At 48.9% G+C, this 24,775-nt stretch overlaps 1 protein-coding gene across 28 annotated transcripts in view; it reads right to left on the bottom strand.

Moving 5' to 3' along the window:
- Window positions 1-1,160: 1,160 nt before the first annotated feature.
- Window positions 1,161-24,775, bottom strand: part of SCRIB (scribble planar cell polarity protein) — a 212,951-nt gene continuing 189,336 nt past the window's right edge. For 24 of the 28 annotated variants that reach the window (XM_039521983.1, XM_039521984.1, XM_039521992.1 and 21 more), the window contains 4 exons: window positions 24,737-24,774; window positions 23,782-23,856; window positions 14,423-14,474; window positions 1,161-3,252 (listed from right to left, as the gene is read on the bottom strand). In XM_039521983.1, the coding sequence (XP_039377917.1) occupies window positions 3,092-3,252; window positions 14,423-14,474; window positions 23,782-23,856; window positions 24,737-24,774 (326 nt within the window). In that variant the 3' untranslated portion in view covers window positions 1,161-3,091. Of the gene's footprint in view, window positions 3,253-14,240; window positions 14,276-14,422; window positions 14,475-23,781; window positions 23,857-24,736; window position 24,775 lie in introns of all 28 variants that reach the window. The other 4 variants (XM_039521995.1, XM_039521994.1, XM_039521998.1 and 1 more) reach the window with 4 other exon arrangements.

The following is a 24,775-nucleotide window of genomic DNA, read 5'->3' as shown; positions in this document are numbered from 1 at the left end:
AGGGTAAAGGCAGGCCGATTGTCCCCAATGTGATGCAGGCCAAATGCCCATAGGTCAAGTGGTGAGCGTCAGGGTGGATTTGTGGCACCATGGCATGGATAGTGGAAGACTAACCATTGAAATGGTGGTTTGTTTGTTTTTCATACACGCTTAGTCATCGCTGCTTGCCCAAGTTTTCTTCCTTGAACCTAGTTCTTCTAGCACCCAGCAGGTAACTGTCCTGCAGTGACTGTAGTGGCAGCATGTCCCCTATAGCCTGCTGAAAAGTGGCCATGCTGACGGCAAGATGACAGGTATCCACCTGAAGCAAATGTGAACATACTTACTGAGGGGGCAGTTGGTGGGATTGTTCTTACACTGCATCACCCCAGGGTAGGGGAGAGCTGAGTTATGGGCCATCTGGGCCCTACCACTGCTAGGATTCTTTTGTGGTAGCCACTAGATGCCTTGCTGTGCAGGTTGCTTCACAAAAGCCTGGGTTCCCCATCTATGAGAGCCTGCCCTCTAGAGTGCGTGTGAGAGAGTGAAACATGATTACAGTGGCAGGTGACATGCACAACTTGATGTGTGATGGGGGACAGAAAGCAGTTCAAGGAGTATAAGAGACACCAGGAGCTTAATCTATGTAGTTTAACAAAGAACAGTTAAAAGATAATGTGATTTGGTCAAAATATGTACATGGGGAACAAGTATTCACTAATGGGCTCTTCAGTCTGGCAGAGAACAGTATAACATGATCCAATGGGTGGACGTTGAAGCTAGACAAATTCAGACTGGCAATAAGGCGTAATTTTCTAACAATGAGCAAAATTAACGACTGGAACAATTTACCCAGTTGTTGTGGTGACCACTCCATCTCGGGCAATTTTTAAATCAAGACTGGATGTTTTTCTAAAAAATATACTCTGGGAATTAGTTTGGGGACATTCGCTGACTAGCCATGAAATCTCTGAAAGAAGTCTCAAGATGGGAGAGACCATAGCAGGGCAGATGTGATGGATGTTGAGGCAGAGATGCTGGACGACTTGGCTTTCTCTAGATTTGAAAGTAGAAGCAGTGAATAGAGAGAGGCCCTTCTTGTGCTGCCCTCTGGCCTGAGGAAAGAGCTTCATCCACAGACAGACACAGGCTCTAAAATGTAAAGTAAACTTTATTCTCCTTGATCCACAAAATAGATTTCTTTGGTTGTACAAATTTCACTAGTTACAGTCTTGATGAGCTAATTTTTCCTCTGCATCTCTCAGGAGAGGAGAGAGATCAGAGCCTGGCACCCAGGTACCGCAAAGGGAAAGGAAAATCACAAGTTAGTCACCAAAACCAATTCATGATTCTTTCCAGAAATTGCTTTTGTTAAAAAGCAAATGCTAAAATGAGGTTTTAAAAAGGAAAAGCTCAAATTGCTGATGATGGCAGCAGCCATGGCTGCAGTTTGATAGATTATTGGATTTCCCTCCGTCCAAACCCTGTAAAATTAAACATATCAATTCAGTTAAAATGAGCCATGTGATTTGGTGTGAAGAGAGGAGATTCTCAACTAAAAGAAACCGCATCCAGTCATTTAGTAAATGTACAAGCAGAAGTACCCGCCACTCCCCAGTCACATCCTGGGACTGGGAGGATTAAGGGCCAACTCTGGGCTTACTGCTGGCGGCATCAGCAAATAAGAGAGCACCGATTTGTTAGAGGGAGTGGAAAGATCACTCAGACCATTGCCAAGACCAAGCTCAGATGCCTTGCTTTGATTTGGGCGTGTGTGGATAAGGGCTGCTTAACTCGTGGAGGGCTGTAAGAACAAGAGAAACAATAATTTCACTGGTAGATACAGGCGCCTAGTCACTGGTGCCAGATCCTTGGGTTCACTTGGTACAGAGGCTGATAGAGCCCTTGTTCCAGGCAGGAAGCCAGCAATAACATCCTTGGTGTATGTGTAAAGAATCTCTTGTCTGCTCTAATCTGCAGGTAAAGTGTCAGGACGGCACCATGTTGTCAGAGAGAGACGGTAGGATTTGTAGTTAGCGGGAGGCATATCTCGTTATCCGTTATCTCCCTGCATGGTGCTCACTTTGTCTGTGCTCCAACCTCCCTCAACACTCACATTTTACTTCAGTGGACATGGGCAACACAGTGAGAGCCACCACCTTCTGCTGCTGCCACCAGCGCTCTCTGTGTACCATCATCATCCTGCACCCAGTACCCTTCACCTGACCCCAGCTAATCCATGTCCCACCGTGCTCCCTGCACCCCATACTATAACCTTACCCCACTGTCTCATTTGTACCGCCTACTGCTGTGTCACCACATTCTAATCCCCAACTAGTCTGTCCCTACTGCTATAGCCTCGCACGCCCATCTGTCCTAGTTCATCCAGCTCATGGATGCGACTCTCACACAGGACAGTCAGCACCTGCTCCCCACATGTCCCCCTCCCCATGTAGTGTGTTTGCCTGGAATGGACCACAGCCTCTGCTACATGAATTACATGTGCATCTGGGGGGCAGACCTATTGCCAGAGGAACAGCGTCACACCAAGCCAGATGATTGTTGGCCGAGTGGAATGGGGACAATGCATTCTAGAGATGTCACAGATCCCTGCCTCTGCATGGACATGACTCTCCATGGTTGCGGGGAAGCTGGCTTTTGACAAATCAGTGGGATTTAGAAGGGAGTAAAGGGCTGGCCCTTCCTGCTAAGTCATATCAGAACAAAGCCCCCGTAGTAGCCACTGAAAAACCCAAGTGGAGGGAATAACAGGTGCAGCGTCACACACGCGCGCGCACACACACTCACACACTATTTACAGACTAACAAACTGCTGCTGCCCACTGCCCTGCCCTCCCACCCCGTCAAACATCTACAAGTCCAGCACTGTCCTGTTTTGTTCAGCACATGCCCCAGTGCACTGTGGGTAGTGAGAGAAAAAGGATGTTCACAGCCTAAAGGAAGTTAGTTAATCACAACGCCTCCTGGGTGCGCAGTTCCCAGCCAATGCCAAGGAGGCAGCTGTGGGACCCAGTCCAGTGCTGTCTGTGGCGTGCAGGAAGGTGTAGAGCCCTGTGCTGGGCTGTCCTGTTGCCCCCATGCATCAGGCCCCCTATGTGGGGACAGCAGCCTCCAGACTGCGACGGCTGTGTCGGAGTTTGCGCTTGCTGCTGTACAGAGCCATTTCTTCAAGTGCTGATGTGGTGGGTGTTGAGGAATCGTGAGTTACTAACAGCTCCTCTTCCTCTGCTGGCCCACCCTGCTCCTGGGGAACTGAGCAGAGACAGACAGACAGAAATCAGGCAGGAGACAGACAGTATTTCCCACAGAGCAGCATGCCTCTGAGATACAGAGTGATCACTTTGTGACTGAGACACTGGATTGATGGCTTAGTATGACAAGCTATAACCCACTAACAACCCCCTTTCCTCGCTCCCTCCCTATGACTGGAGGGGTGTTAGCAGGCCACTTCACCTTGAACGGTCCCTTGAAATAACTACTTATGCTAAACAATCTGTTCCACCTTGAATCTAGCTGTGACACTCTGAGGACCTGCAGAAGAGCTCTGTGTAAGCTTGACAGCTTGTTTCTCTCACCAACACAAGTTGGTCCAATAAAAAACATTACCTCCCCAGCCTTGTCTCTCTAAGACCCTTCCAGGCAAGCAGCTGGTAAACTGGAAAAAAAAATCCCATTTTGGTTGTCCTGAAATGGAATTTTTCTGAATTTCTGTCCCATGAAAAATTTCAATTTTTTATTTTGTCCTGAATAAGCATTACTTTTTCCCCTGGAACCTCACAGCTAGCTATGCCCTGTGGTCTCCTAGATTCATTCCTGCCTCCAGTCAAACCAGAACAAATTAATTGGATGCCAAAGAAAAGTCATTTCATTTCCAGCTGCTGCTATGACCTGTTCTGCCATGACCAAGGGCAGAAGGGTTTGGGAGAGCAGCAGGTGTCACCATCACTGGACTGGACTTACAATCAGTAACTGTGCAGTCACACTCACACCCACAGGAGAGAGCCAGCTAGCCCTGAGGTATTTGTCACCACGTTACCTCGGCGCAGGCCCTCTTGGGTCATGCCTGGTGCTTCTCCCACACCAGTGCAGTACTGTTTTAGCTATAATGTCCCTAGCACTGTAGGATGTAGTTGCACGTTCTCTATAATCAGAGCTCTGTCCCACATAATTTTAAATGCTCCAGGATGGGATTTCCACTCCTTCCATGGGGAAGATTCCCCAGACTGAGATCTCTTAGTTTGGAATAACTAACAAAATCATAGAGCCTGGTGGTGATGGGGGACTTCAGCTACCCAGACAGCTGTTGGGAAAATAACACAGCAGGGCACCGATTATCCACCAAGTTCTTGGAATGCAACGGAGACAACTTTTTATTACCGAAAGTGGAGAAAGCGATTAGGGGAGAGGCTGTTCTGGATTTGATTCTGGCAAATAGGGAAGAACTAGTTGAGAATTGGAAGGTGGAAGGCTGTTTGGGTGAAAGTGATCATGATGTGACAGAGTTCATGATTCTAAGGAGTGGTAGGAGGGAGCTAGAATTCAGGATGTGACAGACTGTCTGCTGAGACTAATCAAGCCCTCAAACTGCTACCCCTTCCCACATGGGCACCAATGATACTGCCAAGAATGACCTTGAGCGGCTCCCTGCAGATTACATGGATCTGGGAAGGATAAAGGAGTTGGAGGCACAATACATGTTCTCTTCTATCCTCTCTGTTGAAGGAAAAGGCCCAAGTAGGTAACATTGAACTGTGAAAGTAAATGTGTGGTTACGCAGGTGGTGTCGGAGAGAGGGCTTTGGATTCTTCGACGATGGGATATTGTTCCAGGAAGAAGGACTGCTAGGAAGAATCACTGAAGATTAGGGTTGGAAGAGGCTGCTACTTTGCCTCGGTCTTCACAGACAAGGTCAGCTCCCAGACTGCTGCATTGGGCTGCACAGCATGGGGAGGAGGTGAGCAGCTCTCAGTGGTGAAAGAACAGGTTAAGGACTATTTAGAAAAGCTGGACATGCACAAGTCCATGGGGCCTGATCTAATGCATGATGGGTGATGAGGGAGTTGGCTGATGTGACTGCAGAGACATAGGCCATTATCTTTGAAAACTCATGGTGATCAGGAGAGGTCCCAGATGACTGGAAAAAGGCAAATATAGAGCCCATATTTAATAAAGGGAAGACAGAGAATCCGGGGAACTACAGACCGGTCAGCTTCACCTCAGTCCCTGGAAAAATCATGAAGCACGTTCTCAACGAATCCTTTTTGAAGCACTTGGAGGAGAGGACAGTGATCAGGAACAGTCAACATGGATTCACCAAGGGCAAGTCATGCTTGACCAACCTGATTGCCTTCTATGACATAACTGGCTCTGTGAATATGAGGAAAGCAGTGGATGTGTTATTCCTTGACTTTAGCAAAGCTTTTGATATGGTCTCCCACAGTATTCTTGCCAGCAAGTTAAAAGAGTAAGGATTAGATGAATGGACTATAAGGTGGATAGAAAGCTGGCTAGATCGTTGGGCTCAGCAGGTAGTTCCATGTCTAGTTGGCAGCCAATATCAAGCGGAGTGCCCCAGGGGGTTGGTCCTGGGGCTGGTTTTGTTCAACATCTTCATTAATGATCTGGATGATGGGATGGATACACCCTTAGCAAGTTTGCAGATGACACTAAGCTGGGGGGAGAGGTAGATATGCTGGAGGGTAGGAATAGGGTTCAGAGTGATCTAGACAAATTGGAGGATTGGGCCAAAAGAAATCTGATGAGCTTCAACAAGGGCAAGTGCAGAGTCCTGCACTTAGGACAGAAGAATCCCATGCACTGCTACAGGCTGGGGACCAACTGGCTAAGCAGCAGTTCTGCAGAAAAGGACCTGGGGATTACAATGGGCAAGAAGTTGGATATCAGTCAACAGTGTGCCCTTGTTGCCAAGAAAGCTAATGGCATATTGGGCTGCATTAGTAGGAGCATTGCCAGTAGCTCAAGGGAAGTGATTATTTGGCACTGGTGAGGACACATCTGGAGTACTGGTCCAGTTTTGGGCCCCCCACTACAGAAGGGATGTGAATGAATTGGGAAGAGTCCAGTGGAGGGCAACAAAATGATTAGGGGGCTGGGACTTACGAGGAGAGGCTGAAGGAACTGGGCTTATTTAGTCTGCAGAAGAGAAGAGTGAGGGGGGATTTGATAGCAGCCTTCAACTACCTGAAAGGAGGATGGAGCTAGGCTGTTCTCAGTGCTGGCAGATGACAGAACAAGGAGCAGTGGTCTCAAGTTGCAGTGGGGAAGGTCTAGGGTGGATATTAGGAAACACTATTTCACTAGGAGGGTGATGAAGCACTGGAATGGGTTACCTAGGGAGGTGGTGGAATCTCCTTCCTTAGAGGTTTTTAAGGCCCAACTTGACAAAGCCCTGACTGGGATGATTTAGTTGGGGTTGGTCCTGCTTTGAGCAGGGGGTTGGACTAGATACCTCCTGAGGTCTTGTCCAACTCCAATCTTCTATGATTCTATGGACAATGGACTGCAAGAAGGCAGACTTTAGCAAACTCAGAGAATTGGTAGGTAAGATCCTGTGGGAAACAAATCTAAGGGAAAATAGAGTTCAGGAAAGTTCGTATTTTTTTAAAGAGACATTATTAAAGGCACAAGAGAAAACTATCCCAATGCAAAGGGAAGATAGGAAGTATGGTAAAAGATCAAGAGGTCTTCAGTGACTTGAAACTTATAAAAAGGTCATACAACAAGTGGAAAGTAGGTCAAATTACAAAGGATGAATATTAAAAAACCAACACAAGCATGTAAGGACAAAATCAGAAAGGCCAGGGCACAAAATGAGCTTAAACTAGCTAGGAAGATAAAAGGTAACAGGAAAACGTTTTACAAATACATTAGAAGCAAGAGGAAGACCAAGGACAGGGTAGGCCCATTACCCACTGAGGAGCGAAAGATGATGATAGAAAACGCAGCAATAGTCAAAGTGTTAGATGCCTTCTTTGTTTCAGCTATAACCAAAAAGATTAGCAGTGATTGGAGGATTAACATAGTGAACATCAGTGTAAATGGGGTAGGATCAGGTCAGATGTCTTCAAGTTGGCAGAACGTGACAAAATACAGCCTAGAATACTTAAGGAACTGGCTGAAGAGATCTCTGAGCCATTAGTGATTAGGGTTAGGATTCTCTCTGAGAACTTATAGAAGATGGGAAAGATCCCAGAGAAGCAGAAAAGGGCAAATTTAGAACCTATCTATAAAAAGGGGAATAATGACAACTCAGGGAATTACAGACCAGCCAGCTTAACTTCAGCACCTGGAAAGATAATGGAGCAAATATGTATGTTGAATCCAGACACCAACTCCAAACTGCCCAGGTTAATAAGGCTACCCTTGCTCTGAAACCCCCAGGCATATCTGAGGAGCTCCCAGTTAATTTTGTTCGTTCTGACCTCCTGGAGATGGACAAAGAGTTTATTAAAGACACCAAGGTAAATGGCAGGATGTGCCAAGTATGTAAAGACACAGGAGCCCAGATCACACTTGTCAGGAAAGATATGATTAAGGAATCTGATATGCTCCCAGGGAGAGGGTAACACTCCTTGCCTGGAGGAAACCTGAATTCAGCATGCCTTTGGTTCACAGTGAACTAGAGTAGGAAGGTTGAAGGTGGGTATTCTCCATAATATACCTGTGGATGTATTGGTGGGGAATTGTATTATTTCACTGCAGGGCTGTTAATATTGTGACCCAGAGCAAGAGAGAGGATGTTCCCAGGTTTCCAAATGTAAATCCTGCAGAGGGGGAGGCAGCTGAAGGGGAGGGGAGACCTCTGCACCGTTAGCAGCAGAGGGTGATGATATGTCCACAGGGGAGGGGGCCAAGGAATCAGCCCGCAGTGTAAGCAAAAGCTAAGGGGAGTTTGCTGCTGAATCAAGTGCAGACAACTCATTGGGAAAACATTCTAATAGTGTCCAAGATAAAGAGAGCAGGGGAAGGTTTAGGGAGGAGGGCAGAATATACAGGGAAGCTCCAGTGGGGAAAAATAGATGCCACCCTACAGAGAGCTAACAGTACTCACAAAGCATCATGTGGAGCTACTGCTGCTAGCCTACCATTTCCAGTTTGCCAAGTACCTAGGGACAAAGAGTTATGAGAGGCTAAGAAAAAACTTGTATTGGCCAAATATCCAGAATCAAGTAAGGGAGTACTACAAAACTTGTGACTTACGTCAAAAGCGGGAAAAGGCCACAGGTCTCTATACAGCTCCATCACATCCTTTATCAGTGATTAAAGAAGGGTTTTATAAGGTCACCCTGAATCTCATAAGGCCATTATCCAGGCCATGCCAAAAGGGGAAAAGATTTATATTAGTGGTGGATTTTGCTGCTGCTTGGTCTACAACTCCTGCCTATGATTTTTTTCCCCTTTCTTGGGATGCAGGCTTCTGATAGTTTCTGCAACTTTGACTTGAAGTAATTCCAGGCCTCCTCCGCCTTTAGATCCACAAGTTCTTCAGCCCAATCCACTTCCCTAACTAATTTCTGTAATTCTTTAAGGTTAGCCCTTTTGAAATAAAAATCCCTGGTCCCAGATCTATTTTTGTTTATCCTTCCATCTAGTTTGAACTGAATTAGCTCATGATCACTTGAACCAAGGTTGTCCCCTACAACCATTTCTTCTATGAGGTCCTCACTACTCACCAAAACCAAATCTAAAATGGCATCCCCTCTTGTTGGCTCTTCAACTACTTGGTGAAGAAATCCATCAGCTATCACACATCCAGAAAAATCTGAGCCCTATTATTGTTACTAGCACTTGTCCTCCAGTCTATATCTGGGAAGTTAAAGTCTCCCATGATCACACAATTCCCATTAGTGTTTACTTCATTAAAAACATTAAAGAGGTCTCTATCCATATCCAAATCAGATCCCGCTGGTCTGTAGCACACCCCAAGCACTATCTCAGGGGAGGCTCTAGTAGCTTTCTTTCCCACTATGATTTTTGCCCAGACAGACTCTGTCTTATCCATTCCATCACTTCTTATTTCTTTACAGTCTGCCTCATCCTTGATATACAATGCTACTCCACCACCGTTGCCTTTATTTCTGTCTTCCCTTCAATACCTGTACTCCAGTCATGACTACTATTCCATCACGTTTCTGTTATCCCTATAATATCCGGTTTCACTTCCTACACCAGTAGCTCTAGTTCCTGCATTTTGTTACCTAGGCTCCTTGCATTAGTGTACAGACATCTTAATTTTTGCCGTTTGGCTTCACTGACATTCTTTACCCGGTTAGGCACAGACATTCTACCACCAGTATCACCTATTAGAGTGGTATCTACACTACACGACCTGCGACTGCTAGCAGCAAATATCCCCAATGGTCATAGAATCATAGAATCTCAGGGTTGGAAGGGACCTCAGGAGGTCATCTAGTCCAACCCCCTGCTCAAAGCAGGACCAAACCCAACTAAATCATCCCAGCCAGGGCTTTGTCAAGCCTGACCTTAAAAACCTCTAAGGAAGGAGATTCCACCACCTCCCTAGGGTAACCCATTCCAGTTCTTCACCACCCTACTAATGAAAAAGTTTTTCCTAATGTCCAACCTAAACCTCCCCCTCTGCAACTTGAGACCATTACTCCTTGTTCTGTCATCTTCTACCACTGAGAACAGTCTAGATCCATCCTCTTTGGAACCCCCTTTCAGGTAGTTGAAAGCAGCTATCAAATCCCCCCTCATTCTTCTCTTCTGCAGGCTAAACAATCTCAGTTCCCTCAGCCTCTCCTCATAAGTCATGTGCTCCAGCCCCCTAATCATTTTTGTTGCCCTCCGCTGGACTCTCTCCAATTTATCCACATCCTTCTTGTAGTGTGGGGCCCAAAACTGGACACACTACTCCAAATGAGGCCTCACCAGTGCTGAATAGAGGGGAATGATCACATCCCTCGATCTGCTGGAAATGCCCCTACTTATACAACCCAAAATGCCATTAGCCTTCTTGGCAACAAGGGCACACTGTTGACTCATATTCAGCTTTTCGTCCACCGTAACCCCTGGGTCCTTTTCTGCAGAACTGCTGCCCAGCCATTCGGTCCCTAGTCTGTAGCAGTGCATGGGATTCTTCCGTCCTAAGTGCAGGACTCTGCACTTGTCCTTGTTGAACCTCCTCAGATTTCTTTTGGCCCAATCCTCTAATTTGTCTAGGTCCCTCTGTATCCTATCCCTACCCTCCAGCGTATCAACCACTCCTCCCAGTTTAGTGTCATCTGCAAACTTGCTAAGGGTGCAGTCCACACCATCCTCCAGATCGTTAATGAAGATATTGAACAAAACCGGCCCCAGCACCGACCCTTGGGGCACTCCACTTGATACCGGCTGCCAACGAGACACGGAACCATTGATCACTACCCGTTGAGCCCGACCATCTAGGCAGTTTTCTATCCACCTTACCGTCCATTCATCCAGCCCATACTTCTTTAACTTGCTGGCAAGAATACTGTGGGAGACTGTATCAAAGGCTTTGCTAAAGTCCAGAAATAGCACATCCACTGCTTTCCCCTCATCCACAGAGCCGGTTATCTCATTGTAGAAGGCAATTAGGTTAGTCAGGCATGACTTGCCCTTGGTGAATCCATGCTGACTGTTCCTGATCACTTTCCCCTCCTTTAAGTGGTTCAGAATTGATTCCTTGAGGACCTGTTCCATGATTTTTCCAGGGACTGAAGTGAGACTGACTGGCCTGTAGTTCCCTGGATCTTCCTTCTTCCCTTTTTTAAAGATGGGCCCTACATTAGCTTTTTTCCAGTCATCCGGGACCTCCCCCGATCGCCATGATTTTTCAAAGATAATGGCCAATGGCTCTGCAATCTCATCGGCCAACTCCTTTAGCACCCTCGGATGCAGTGCATCCGGCCCCATGGACTTGTGCTCGTCCAGCTTTTCTAAATAGCCCCGAACTACTTCTTTCTCCACAGAGAGCCTGTCACCTCCTCCCCATACCGTGCTGCAGAGTGCAGCTGTCTGGGAGCTAACCTTGTCTGTGAAGACAGAGGCAAAAAAAACATTGAGTACACTAGCTTTCTCCACATCCTCTGTCACTAGGTTCCCTCCCTCATTCAGCAAGGGGCCCACACTTTCCTTGACTTTCTTCTTGTTGCTAACATACCTGAAGAAACCCTTCTTGTTACTCCTAACATCTCCGGCTAGCTGCAACTCCAAGTGTGATTTGGCCTTCCTAATTTCACTCCTGCATGCCTGAGCAATACTTTTATACTCCTCCCTGGTTATTTGTCCAATCTTCCACTTCTTGTAATCTGTTTTTTTGTGATTAAGACGAGCAAGGATTTCACTGTTAAGCCAAGCTGGTCGCCTGCCATATTTACTTTTCTTCCTACACATCGGGATGGTTTGTTCCTGCAACCTCAATAAGGATTCTTTAAAATACAGCCAGCTTCCCTCGACTCCTTTCCCCGTCATGTTATTCTCCCAGGGGACTTTGCCCATCAGTTCCCTGAGGGAGTTGAAGTCTGCTTTTCTGAAGTCCAGGGTCTCTGTTCTACTGCTCTCCTTTCTTCCTTGTGTCAGGATCCTGAACTCGACCATCTCATGGTCACTGCCTCCCAGGTTCCCATCCACTATTGCTTCCTCTACTATTTCTTCCCTGTTTGTGAGCAGCAGGTCAAGAAGAGCTTTTCCCCTAGTTGGTTCCTCCAGCACTTGCACCAGGAAATTGTCCCCTACACTTTCCAGAAACTTCCTGGATTGTCTGTGCAATTGTCAGAGACAGGCCACTAGCTGGGGAGGGCTGTGAGTCACTACAGCGAATTCTTTCCCAGGTGTCACGCTGTGGGTCTTGCCCACATGCTCAGGGTTTAACTGATCACTGTATTTGGGGTCAGGAATTTCCCCCCAGGGCACATTGAGACTGAGATGCCTTCCTCTGCATTGGTCACTTGCAGGTTTGAACTAGTGTAAATGGTGGATTCTCTGGAACTTGAAGTCTTTAAATCACAGATTTGAGGCCTTCAGTAACTCAGCCAGAGGTTAGTCACTGAACTATTTCAGGAGTCAGTGGGTGAGATTCTGTGGCCTGCGATGTGCAGGAGGTCAGACTAGATGATCATGATGGTCCCCTCTGACCTTAAAGTCTATGAGTCTATGAATCTAATCAGTCTGATATACTTCACAGCAGACCTAGCCTGGAACTCATCTGAGGCAGGAATTGGGGGGGTATCCCTGCTTTGTCCAGTGATGATAAGGCCTTTCGAAGACATGGGAGGGAAAGGATTAGGAAACTCTTGAGGCTCTCAGAGTAATATCCTCTTCCCTGTCTTGCTCTCTATCTTCATCCTCCTCCTGTTCTGGTTCTTGCGCTCTACGGAGACCCATATCACTGGGCAGACAAGGGACAGACGTAGTTAATGAATTAGATCTGGGTTCTTTTAAGAAGACCAGGAAGGTGAACAAGTTCTAGAGGGCTTAGTAGGGGGATCCCAAAACACCCAATAAGGCCCAGGTGGAAACTGAAGGTTAAGACTATGGAGGAGATGGAGCTCATGGAGAAGACTAAAAGAGCTCATGGAGAAGAAGGTATAACGAGAGGGAGATATTTAGGAGGGTTTCTTTGTGATCAGGGAGTGGAGAATGGGAGGGTGATGTAGGTCTAGCCAACAGGCAAGGAACGGGTGATGGTTCCCTGCTTAATTCAGGGAAAAGGGAATGGGCAGGAGACAAGAACTGCTCATGCTCTACAGGTGGTGTTGAGCTCTCTGAGCAAGGGTGAGAGGTTGTTGGTAGCAGTAGCAGGTATTGTGGCACCTGACATATTGGGACTGCAGTTGGTATGGAGGGCTCAACATGTGCATTACACCTGCTAGAACTGTCAAGGACTCCACTCTGGGTGCCAATTCTGGGACTGACAGCTTGGCAACAAGGAGAGTTAATTGGTACCAGGCTTCAGTGCTGGGGTGGATTTCATTTTCCTCAGATCTGAGCAGTTGAAGGACTCAGTCATTTTAGACTTTTCAGCATGATTAAGCCTAAGGCCTGTCAATTTTGGATAGACAGTGCTTATGGCTCTTCTGTGGTCTCTTTGTCTTATCCAGTTCTGGGTAGGAGGGTCAGTGCCAAGAGTCTCCCCGGGAATGGAGCTCTTCCTGCCCTTCCTCGAGGAGGAAGTAGTACCAGGCTTCAGTGCCAGGCTCCCTGCCAGTGCCAAACTTATCTTAAGGAATGGACGAATGTCAACAGAGGGGGCTGTGGGCACTTAGTGATCGGAGTTAGGGCTAGCTACACTAGAGACGCTACAGCAGCCCAGCTGCATCAATGCAGTTGTGCCGCTGTAGCATGTCCCATTGGCATAATAAATCCATCTCTGGGAGAGGTAGCGCTGTCCACACTGGTGCTTAGATCGGTGTAACTTACATCACTCAGGGGGCGTCTTATTCACACCTCTGAATGACATAAGTTATACCGATGTAAGTGACCTGGCCGTAGGAGTTGAATCCCTAATTACAGGACACTGACTGAAGAGGACCTGTGAGAAGAGAGTCCTTGAGTCAGAGGGATTTCCTTTGTTCCTCTAATGGATCACATCAGGATCCATTGTTCCTCTAATGGATACATCAGGAGGAAGTGTTGTAGTTGGCTATCCCAGGAAAAACGAGTCCTGGGGGAGAAGGGCCAATCCACCGAGCACTGGTTCAGGACATGGCTGTCACCCAGACCGAAGAGATACCAACTGTACTCCATCATTGGGAGTAAGTGCATCGCATGGTGGACAGGGCTTAAAGCTGGAATATTCTGAGTCCACCACTGGCGAGAGGCACCAAAAAGGCAAAAGTGAGGAAGACAGAATTTTTTTTGCTGAAAATGAAATGAAAAAAACCATGCAGGGTGCATGCTGGACAATGCTGGCCAGAGACTCTGAGCCCGTGTGCACGTCGTACATGCACCGCACACAGACTCGAAGACGAACCCTGGTTCTCAAGTGTTCAAATGCTCTCAAGCCCTGCAACCTACCACATACCTCCCATTCCCTGTTGCAGGCAGCCAGGCTCTCCACTCCCACCTAGGATAGTCCCACTGGGACATGCACACCGCACACCAACGTCAGCTGCAGGAGGCCAGACCCTCCCACCCTTTGCCCCAGGACAGAGGCCAGGAACAAACGGAGGCATGCTCACTACACACTACTCCCAACAAATCAGTCATCATCCAGCCACAATGCAGAAAAATCCTACCCACAATTCAGTGCTGCTGGATTGGAGGGTTCAGTCTAGAATGGGACAGAAACAGGCGATTGCTTCAGGCAGAACAAACTGGATTCCTCAGTGCTCTGTGGACTCCCCAGTACCGTGGCTAGGAGGGTTGATGTGGGGAGGTGGGGGCTGTATGGCTCCCTATTGCTAGGTCAGTAACTTACCTGTGCTATTTGTGTCATCCACGTATCTGAGATTGCCAACTGCTTCGGGTGACTGGAAGAGAAAAGAGCAGAGGGCAGTGAGCATCAGGCACCAATCATTCTCCCCAGTTGCCTGCCCCAGCACCAGGGACATGGCTGACTGCTAGACATAGCCTGTCGCCAAGGCTCTGGTGGCAGAGGGGCTGAATCAAAGGATTCTGAGTGAAAGAGCAAATGACCCCACATTAATGCTCAGTGCCAGAGTTGGGCAGCTTGGGCACTGCCCATAGGCTGGATTCAGGGGAGGAAGGTAGTGTGCCCAGCAGGGTATCCCCTTGCTGCCCTAGTTGGATTAAGAGACAGTGAGAGAAATAGGTAGGGCAGGAGAGGTAAGGAGGACAGAAGATGGGGAGGACAGCAAGAGCAATGGGAATCCACAGCCTCTCTGAAGGCCCTGGACTCTCACCCACAGCCTGCAGCATCTGTCAGACTGACTTCCTCAGCAGCAGAATCCATTCTCTTTTGGTTCAGTAAACTCTTTCCCTTAGATGAGGCAGGAAGCACAAACAGCCCAGCATATGGCAGCAGCCAGCCTGGGGAAGGGTTGCTAGCTGGCAACTGTGAAACTCCAGTGCTCCTACTAGTTTCAGAGGCCTCGGTAAACGGAGGCACATTTCAGCAAATGGAATTCTCTGCAAGAGATCCTCTTGGCAGCCCCCTGCCTTGGGATTCAGGCCAGGGTGAGACTCAGAACAGTTAAAAAGAAACTAATTTTGCTCAGGGCTATAAGTCTCAAGGTGCTCCAGGGGCCAGGCCTATTGCTGGAGGGGGAGGCACAGGGACCTAGCACTTTGTCCTGGATACAGAATCTCTGAGCTCTCTGGGAAAATGGCTTTCTGGAGCAATAGGCTCAGAGTCCTCCAGTGAGTAAAGGAGCTCTCTCCTCCACGACAATGGCTCCATTGGAGTCTTTGCTATTCAACTCTATATACTGTGTCCATTGCTAGGGATCCATGGCCTGCCCGAGTTACACCAACATACGGACTGCCCCTCCCTGCACCTCATCATCCCTCACCCTGAGGAGAGCGTGTGAGCAGGGGCGTTACTGTGATTAGTCACTGACGTGTTCTGGGCAGTTGTTTCGGAGGGAAGGGGCAAGTGCACTTTGCATTTGGACTAGAAAACACTGAGGGGTTTGTGGTTGTTCCCAGGCTCTGCAGGAGGGAGTTCTATGGTCTTGGGTGAGCCCCAAGAAGCACCATCTCCTGCCACTCAAGTTTCATCCATTGTGCCTGAGCAGCAGACTCACTGAGGGTGGGGGGAAGGTCCTGGAGAGTGAAATGAGCCTCAGGTATACCAAACCCAGACCTGCTCGTGCTTTGGAAACAAGGACAGAGATCTTGGGTTAGCTGCAGGGCTCTATGGGAGCCAACAGAGAGTGGAGCATGGGCCTGAAGTGCCCTGTGTTGCTGAGGCAGCAGCTGTTACCCCAGCACAGTTTCCTCAGGACTGATGCTTTCTAGTGCAGGTAAATAGCAATGCTGTAATCCAAGTGGACTGGCAGGCCTGTGTGATTAATGCCAAGAAGGGATGTGGTCTCTTCCTAGCCACTCAAAAGTGGTAGGAAGCATTACTCATGGCCACTATTGTGTGAGAGTTCCAGAAGATCTCCTGGCCGGTGACTGCCTGGCCAATCGGTGGGTGTGTCCTCTCCCAGTGGAGGCAGCTCCATGGTAGCCTGAGGGAAGAATGCTCCCCTGGCTTGCATTGCTACCTCAGCATGAGCTTGGAAAAAATAATGTTTGATAAGGATTAAAATTCAAAATGATCTGGACAAACTGGAGAAAAGGAGGTAATGCAAAGTACCCTGCTTAGGAAGGAAAAAAACGGTTACTCACCTTTTTGTAAATGTTGTTCTTCAAGATGTGTTGCTTATGTCCATTCCATTGTATGTGTGCGTGCACCCATGTGCACGGCCATCGAATAATTTTGCCTTAGTGGTAGCCGTAGAGCCGGCTGTGGTGCCCTCTGGAGTGCCCCGCTCATGGCGTGGTATATCAGGCACCACTGGCCCTGCACCCTCTTGGTTCCTTCTTGCCGACAACTCCAACAGAGGGGCAGGAGGGCGGGTAATGGAATGGACATGAGCAACACACAGAGCCCTCCGTTGGGTACGGCAAATCTGGGTGACCGCTTCAAGCCCCGCGCTTTGGGGGGCCCCGCAGGCCGCCAGTGCAATTGGCTGGCACCAGGCGCAGTCGGTCCCAGAAATGACAGGTCAGTCCCAGAAGTGATGGATTCGTCACTTCTGCCCTGGGTCCCATGTCCCTCCTAGGGATGGCCCTTGTAACACATCTCAAAGAACAACAGTTACAAAAAGGTAAGATGGGATAGCCTAATTTTGGCAATTAATTGATCTTTGACTACTAGTGGTAAATATGCCCAATGGCCTGTGATGGGATGTTAGATGGGGTGGGATCTGAGTTACTACAGAGAATTCTTTCCTGGGTGCTGGCTGGTGAGTCTTGCCCACATGCTCACGGTTTAGCTGATCGCCATATTTGGGGTCGGGAAGGAATTTTCCTCCAGGGCAGATTGGCAGAGGCCCTGGGGCGGGTTTCGCCTTCCTCTGCAGTGTGGGGCACGGGTCACTTGCTGGAGGATTCTCTACACCTTGAAGTCTTTAAACCATGATTCGAGGATTTCAATAGGTCACATATAAGTTAGCGGTTTATTACAGGAGTGGGTAAGTGAGACTCTGTGGCCTGCGTTGTGCAGGAGGTAGGACTAGATGATCATAATGGTCCCTTCTGACCTTAACGTCTATGAGTCTAAGGTGAATAACCATTTTTTCTTCTTTGAGTGCTTGCTCATGTCGATTCCACTGTAGATGACTCACAAGCAGAATCGCAGGAGGTGGGCTTGGAGTTCACAGTCTTATCATAGAATCACAGAATATCAGGGTTGGAAGGGACCTCAGGAGGTATCTAGTCCAACCCACTGCTCAAAGCAGGACCAATTCCCAACTAAATCATTCCAGATAGGGCTTTGTCAAGCCTGACCTTAAAAACCTCTACCTCCCTAGGTAACCCATTCCAGTGCTTCACCACCCTCCTAGTGAAAAAGATTTTCCTAATATCCAACCTAAACCTCCCCCACTGCAACTTGAGACCATTACTCCTTGTTATGTCATCAGGTACCACTGAGAACAGTCTTGATCCATCCTCTTTGGAACCCCCTTTCAGGTAGTTGAAAGCAGCTATCAAATCCCCCCTCATTCTTCTCTTCTGCAGACTAAACAATCCCAGTTCCCTCAGTCTTGCACACTGTAGTACTGCTCTGCTGAAACTAGCATCAGCCTGAGCTTGCAGGATCAGCGCATAGTGTGAGGGAAACGTGGACGAATGACCACGTTGCGGCACGGCAAATTTCCTGGATCGGCACCTGAGCGAGGAAGGCCGCCGATGAGGCCTGCACCATAGTGGAGTGAGCCGTCACAGTCGGTGGTGGGGGCACCTTCATCAGTTCATAGCAATAGCGGATACAAGCTGTGATCCAGGACAAGATCCTCTGGGTGGACACTGGACGACCCTTCATTCGGTCCACGACAGCAACAAACAGCTGCGTAGACTTACAGAATGGCTTTGTCCTCTCTATGTAGAAGCCCAGAGCCTGCCTAACGTCCAAGGTATGCAGCCTGCACGCCTCATCCATTGCATGAGGCTTTGGGCAAAGAACCGGAAGATATAAGTCCTGACTCGCGTGGGACTGGGAGATGACCTTGGGCAGAAAGGTCAGGTGCAGATGCAACTGGACCTTGTCCTTATAGAAGATCGTATACAGGGGCTCTGATGTGAGTGCCCTGATCTCAGACACCCTACAGGCTGAAGTTATAGCAACCAAAAAGGAGACCTTCCAGGATAACAGGAGAAGGGAGCAGGAAGCCAGGGGCTCAAAGGGGGGGCCCCGTCAGCCTAGAAAGCACAAGTTTCAGGTCCCAAGGAGGGACCGGGTCTCGGACATGTGGGTAAAGGCACTCCAGACCTTTCAGAAACCGCACCGTCATGGGATGGGCGAAGACCAACCTTCCTTGAAATGTCCCTGTTCCTCATAGGCCCCTGCAGAGGCTGCCACTGACTAGGAGGTGGGGGAGGCCAGAACGGCTGCCTAGACGACAGAGGCGTGTGCATCTCAGGGAATGGAAGGTCGCCTTTGTGTCCTTTAGGCCATGCAGACATGCATCCGTTTGATCAGAAAACAGGCCAACACTGTCAAACAGAAGGTCTTGGATTGAGGCCTGCATCTCCTGGGACAGGCCGGCGGTCTGGAGCCAGGAACTGCGCCGCATGACCACCGGTGAAGAGACCTCTAGGGCAGCTGAATCGGTGGTGTCCCGAGCCATCTGGAAAGAAGACTGGAGCTGCCACGGTCCCTTCCTTCGCCAGGGTGGCAAATTCCTGGGTCGCTTCATGGGACATGGAATCCTTGAACTTGAGGAGAGAGCCCCAGATGTTAAAATTATAGTGGTTCAAGAGGGCCTGGTGATTTGCCACCCAAAATTGGAGGGTAGCCATAGAATAAATCTTTCAGCCGAATAAGTTGTTTTTTTGCCTCTTTATTCTTAGGAGTAGAACTGGTGGGGCCCTGTTTGTCCCGTTCATTGGCCACCGACACAACCAATGAACCCGATGGTGGATAAGTATATAAGTACTCAAACCCCTTTGTGGAGGCAAAGTGCTTGTTTCCGCCCTTTTCGAGGTGGGCGGGATGGAGGACGCGGTCTGCCAGATGGCCTTGGCGATATTCAGGATCCTATCGTGAACCAGGAGCGCAACCCGGGTTGGGGCTGATGCAGAGAGCACATTAAAAAGCATGTCCGTCTGCTCCTCCACTTGGAGGAACAATTTAGCCACCACCTTGTGGAGCACAGCCTAGTGCTGGCGGAAATCTTCCGGTGGGCTAGCTCTGGAGGTTCCGCTACCGTTTTGTCTGGGGAGGAAGAAGATGAGTGGATGGCTGGGGGGGGCTAGGTGGTGTGGCCTTGGGGGAGGGTGGCCTTGGGGTGTGTACTGGCTCCTCACCCGAGGCGGTTTCCGGGACGTCCTGCACCGAGCCCAGAGCCGCAGATGCTGGGGGCACCGCCTGTGGTCTGTCTGATGCGGCAACTGAGGGCTGATGGGAGTGGGGCACCAGCATGACAGGAACGCCCCATGTGTTCCAATACGGCCATTGGGACGGCCACTGGCTTTGGTGCCAGGTCAGCACCAACGCCACTGATGCACCTTCTGGAGCCCACTCATGCTGTCTGGGCGAGGGACTGGATTGTGCCTCCGAGTCTGTGAAGTTGTCTCCCTGCGGCGACCAGGGAAGGGCTGTGGAGCCTTGAGTCTGATGGATCATGGTTGTTGCTGGAGACCGGTGCTTGGACCAGTCTGACCAGTGCCAGGGGTAGGGGGAGTAGCGTCGGGGAGTGCCCTCAAGGTCTCAGTGATGGTGACCGATGGTGGGACAAGGACTGGTACCGGGGTGATCGACGATGCCTGGGTGAACCTCTGCGCGACGACGGAGATCAAGAGCGCAGTGCTGGCGACTCATAATGACTAGCCGGAGACCTGGGCTGATGTGGAGAGCAAGAACGTGGTGACCTCTGGCTCTGTCTTGGCTCCGGAGACCAGAGTTGGTGGCGGGTCCTTTCTGAGGGAGGAACCCCTCGTGGCTGAACGCTTCAACGGGTCTGGAGTGGGCATAAGGCCCAAACAGGGTCCTTTGCCCACAATCCCCTGGTCGGGCTTGGCTAGTGCCATCTTCTTAGGCTTCTTCTTCGGCACCGGTGACAGTGATGGGTGCCGGGAGGACCCCAGTGCTGGAAGTGTGCTACGCACCGAAGTTGAAGCACTGGGCTCCAATTTGGGCCATGCTGGCTCTGAAGCTGGATGCAGAGCAGCCTACATCAAGAGGGCCCTGAGGTGGCTGTCGTGCTCCTTCTGGGTCTGTGGACGAAAGTTCTGGCAGATACAGCAGCGCTCCTTTATATGGGTTTCCCCGAGGCACTGCGAACAACTCTCGTGCGGGTCACTAACAGGCATAGGCCTGTTACAGGACAAGCAGGGCGTGAAACCTGGAGATCGGGGTATGCCTCGTCGGGGGCAAAGTCCCTGCTGGGACACTATCTAACTAAACACTTAACACTTACAACTATTTACAGAGAAGCACAAGGCTAAACAGACAAAGAAAAAATGCTGACTACTTGCGAAGCAAGGGACGGAAGCGCTCCGACTGACCACCATGGGCGGTAAGAAGGAACTGAGAAGGCGCAGGGCCGGCAGGGCCTGATATACTGCACCATGAGCACGGCACTCCAGAGGGCGCCATAGCCGGCCCCACGGGTACTGCTAAGGCAAAAGTCTCTGAGGGCCATGCATGTGGGCGCATGCACACCTATAATGGAATCGACATGAGCAAGTAGTCGAAGAAGAACAATCAGTTGTACTCATACAAAATGGGAAATGACTGCTTAGGAGGGAGTACTGTGGAAAGGGATCTGGGGGTCATAGTGGATCACAAGCTAAATATAATTCAACAGTGTAACACTGTTGCAAAAAAAGTGAACATCATTCTGGGATGTGTAAGCAGGGATGTTGTAAGCAAGACACAAGAAGTAATTCTTCTGCTCTACTCTGCACTGATTAGACCTCAGCCGGAGTATTGTATCCAGTTCTGGGCAACACATTTCAGGGAAGATGTGTACGAACTGGAGAAAGTCCAGAGAAGAGCAACAAAACTGATTAAAGGTCTAGAAAACATGACCTCTGAGGGAAGATTGAAAAAATTAGGTTTCTTTAGTCTGGAAAAGAGAAGACTGAGAGGGGACATGATAACAGTTTTCAAGGATGTAAAAGGTGGTTACAAGGAAGAGGGAGAAAATTTGTTTTTCTTAATCTCTGAGGCTAGGACAAGAAGCAATGGGCTTAAATTGCAGCAAGGGCGGTTTAGGTTGGACATTAGGAAAAACTTCCTAACTGTCAGGGTGGTTAAGCACTGGAATAAATTGCCTATGGAGGTTGTGGAATATCTATCATTGGAGGTTTTTAAGAGCAGGTTAGACAAACACCTATCAGGGATGGTGTAGATACTTAGTCCTGCCATGAGTGCAGGGGACTGGACTAGATGAGCTAGGGAGATCCCTTCCAGTCCTTTGATTTTATGAATGATTAGTCTGTTTCAGCAGTGATTTCCCAACATCAGCACTTACATTTCTGTCCCCCTCTCTTCATCTGGCCCAGGTGTCTGAAAATGATTTGTGCCTGTGTGCACAATGAAGACATTTAGAGACTACAGAGCAGTAACCATCTGAGACTGGCCAAAATTGTAACTAAGGGATAACCTGAATAACAGTATAGACCAAACCCATAGCAGCTACCTTGAGCTCTGCTAATGCCAGTCTAGCTCTGGGGGATGAACGGTGAGACTCCTGGGCCGGAGAGCTTTGCCTCCTGATAACAGATTAATTACCGCTGTAATAAATAAGTGCTGGGAAACTACTCTTCATTTGCTGGCTCCCACCCCATCCTGGGCCAGAGTAACAAAGGTAATACCCCTGGGGACTACTGTTACATCTTCCTTTTTGAAAATCAATGTGAATTAACCCTAATATCAGCCAAAACAGGCACCCCAGACAAACAGCTTGTTAATGACACACCCAGACAGAAACACCGAGGCTGGTGGCTGGGGAGATGACCTAACACAGCACGGATGAGAGGATTATTCTCTGCTACAGACAGCTGTCCATAACTATTATCTCTGAGGCCCGATGGCTCTGACCACATGAGCACTGCTCAGTTTCTCTGCAGTGGTCTGTTCAGCTGCTGAGGTGGATCTGTCACCTGGAGCCTGTTTGCTGTCCCTGATATTTCACTGTCAGTGACTGGCTGGGGGTGTGTTCCTTCTGTGAGCAGCATTCTGGAGATCCTCAGAAAGCAGAGCTCTAGTGTCCTCTTTGGCTTTGTGGAGATGTCTCAAGTTCCTTGCATAGGACTGACCCTCAGGGTTTGTAACATTGGTGCTGCTGGTACAGCTATTCCTTGGCAGGTTGTCAGCCACATTCTGGTTTGAAGTCAATACTCCTCCTACTTGCAATGGAATAACTGTTTGGCATTCTTGTCCTAACATTTCTTCTGTTCTAGTTCCCTGGTGCTTAGCTATTTGTTAATTATGTCAGGGTCAACAGTCTCTCACTCAAACAGTTTGTCAGATGTTGGCACCAAGGTTTTTGCCCGCAAGTCCCCTGTTTGGTAACCCTAAAAGCACTGGGAGGTGTGTGGTGATATTTTAACAGTGCTAACAACGGATGTTTTAAATCCACAAGGTTTTAAAAAAATCCATCTGTTTGTTATTTGGATTGATTTTTCCACAATCCCATCTGACTGCTTGTAATAAAGAGCTTGAACTGATGGATCAGCGAATCGCTAAAATGAGTAACTCATGAATTGCTCTTACAGCTCAGAGGGAGGTCACTACTCATGCCACACCACTGCATCCTGCATAGAAAGGGCTCTGAGGACTAGTTTCCTGTCTCAATAATTCTGTTTCTGTGGTTCCTTGTCAGGTCCAGAGTGGTACCAGATCTCTCATTAGCAGTAGCTGCCTCAGCTAAAGAGTCTGGGGAACAGAGGGTGGAAAGGTAAATTGGAGTTCTGCTTGGCATAAACTCTCTGGTTTTCCACGGAAGCTGCAGCTGCAACAACTGCTAGTTGTGCACAAACATCCAGTAGATTGTGAGGCTTCTCCTGTACTAGGCAAGAGGAACTTTTCATTCCTAGTCAGCTGGAGAAGAAACTCCTGGGAAGCCTTGGCATCACCCATCACAATGGTCCTTTATGAATGATTCTTACTTAGAAGGGAGATCTTCAAGGTCACTAGTGAGGGAGACATGTTCTGTGGAATACAGCTCAGTTTCTTGAAGATGCCCAAAGGCCACGAGCATGTCAGCTAGTCAGGCTTCCATTTAATCCCAGGCGAGTCAGGGAGACTGCATCAGCAGCCCCGTTTGTCTCAGCTCCACCCATAGAAGGAGCTGCAGAGACCCTTTGGCATGATTGCTAAGAACAATGAATTAATGACCTGGTCTCTAGATGTCCCAGGAGGTGGGATGGGATCCAGGCTGGGGAGCCAGATTCACACTCTTTCCATGACGTACACCATGATTCTGCCATGTTCCAAAGACATTTCACCCACAGTACACATCCCCACCCTGAGGGACCCCCTATTAGACCTCTAAGTCACATAACAGAGCTTCAGGTGAGGGCAAGCCAACCAGAACCAGACCCTGATTGCTTAGTTGGCAATTGCGTGAAGACAGGAATTCTGCATGCAGCTTATACCTGAATTTCGTAAACAGGTTTGGAAGAAGGAATAGCGGCAAATTCCCGGTAGTCAAACTTCTTTTCAGACATGGACTGGAAGGGACAGCAAGAGAAGAGAGAGAGAGAAAGAGAGAGTGAGCGAGGGATCAGCAGCAAGCAGAGGGTTGCACCAGGACCTGCATGAACAATCGTCTACTGCAGCAAGTCATCTCTGGGATATAATCCTTCATGCGCTGAGGCTCAGGGCCAGTAAAGGACAGGAGTGTCCTAAAACCCTGGGCATATACAGTGTGGTCTACTGGATCACACACTGAACTGGGGAAAATCCAGGTTCCACTGAAATCAATGGCAAACTCACATGGAGTTCATTGGGGCCAGGATTTTAAACCTCCATATATTCCTAGTTCTACTCTGTGATCGGGGGCAAGCCTCTTCCCTTCTCTGTGCCTCGGTTTCCCTCTACCCTTTGTCTTGTCTTTGTACTCAGTGAGCTCTGTCTCTCAGTGTGTGTGTAAAGTGCCCAGCACTGATCTCAGCTGGGGCCACTTGAAGTAATGAAAAAAACAACCACAACAGCTGGGAGCAGGTATTGTGAGGCTTGTAGAAGGTGTCTCAGGTGTGAAAGGCTTGCTGAGGGTAAAACGCAGAGGCTGAGCTGAAGAAGCAGAGGGGATGGAAATGGAACGTGTGGGAACGGAAGGGTTCACAGACACGTAAAATGAGAACCTAGGGAAATGAGACCAAATCTCAGCTGTGAAACTGGGCCTCTCAGCAACAGGCATGGCTAAGGACATGAGGCCAGGCAGCTCACTCTCATGGCCTGTGTCGTGGCCCCAGGTCTGGGATGAGTCTGTGAGTGAGGATCCCACATCCCAGACATACGGGTCATTCTCCCCTCCCTGGCTCGCGGGAGGGTCAGTGGGTGGGTATCCCAGGTTTAGAGATAAGACAGAGAGTTGGCAGCAACTCCTACCAGCCTCCCTGGTGAAGTGACATTCCTGGGGCTGCAATC

The sequence above is a fragment of the Mauremys reevesii genome, linkage group 2, assembly GCF_016161935.1.
Source record: "Mauremys reevesii isolate NIE-2019 linkage group 2, ASM1616193v1, whole genome shotgun sequence".
NCBI classification, from domain to species: Eukaryota; Metazoa; Chordata; order Testudines; family Geoemydidae; genus Mauremys; species Mauremys reevesii.
This window is presented reverse-complemented; position numbering and strand designations above follow the sequence as displayed.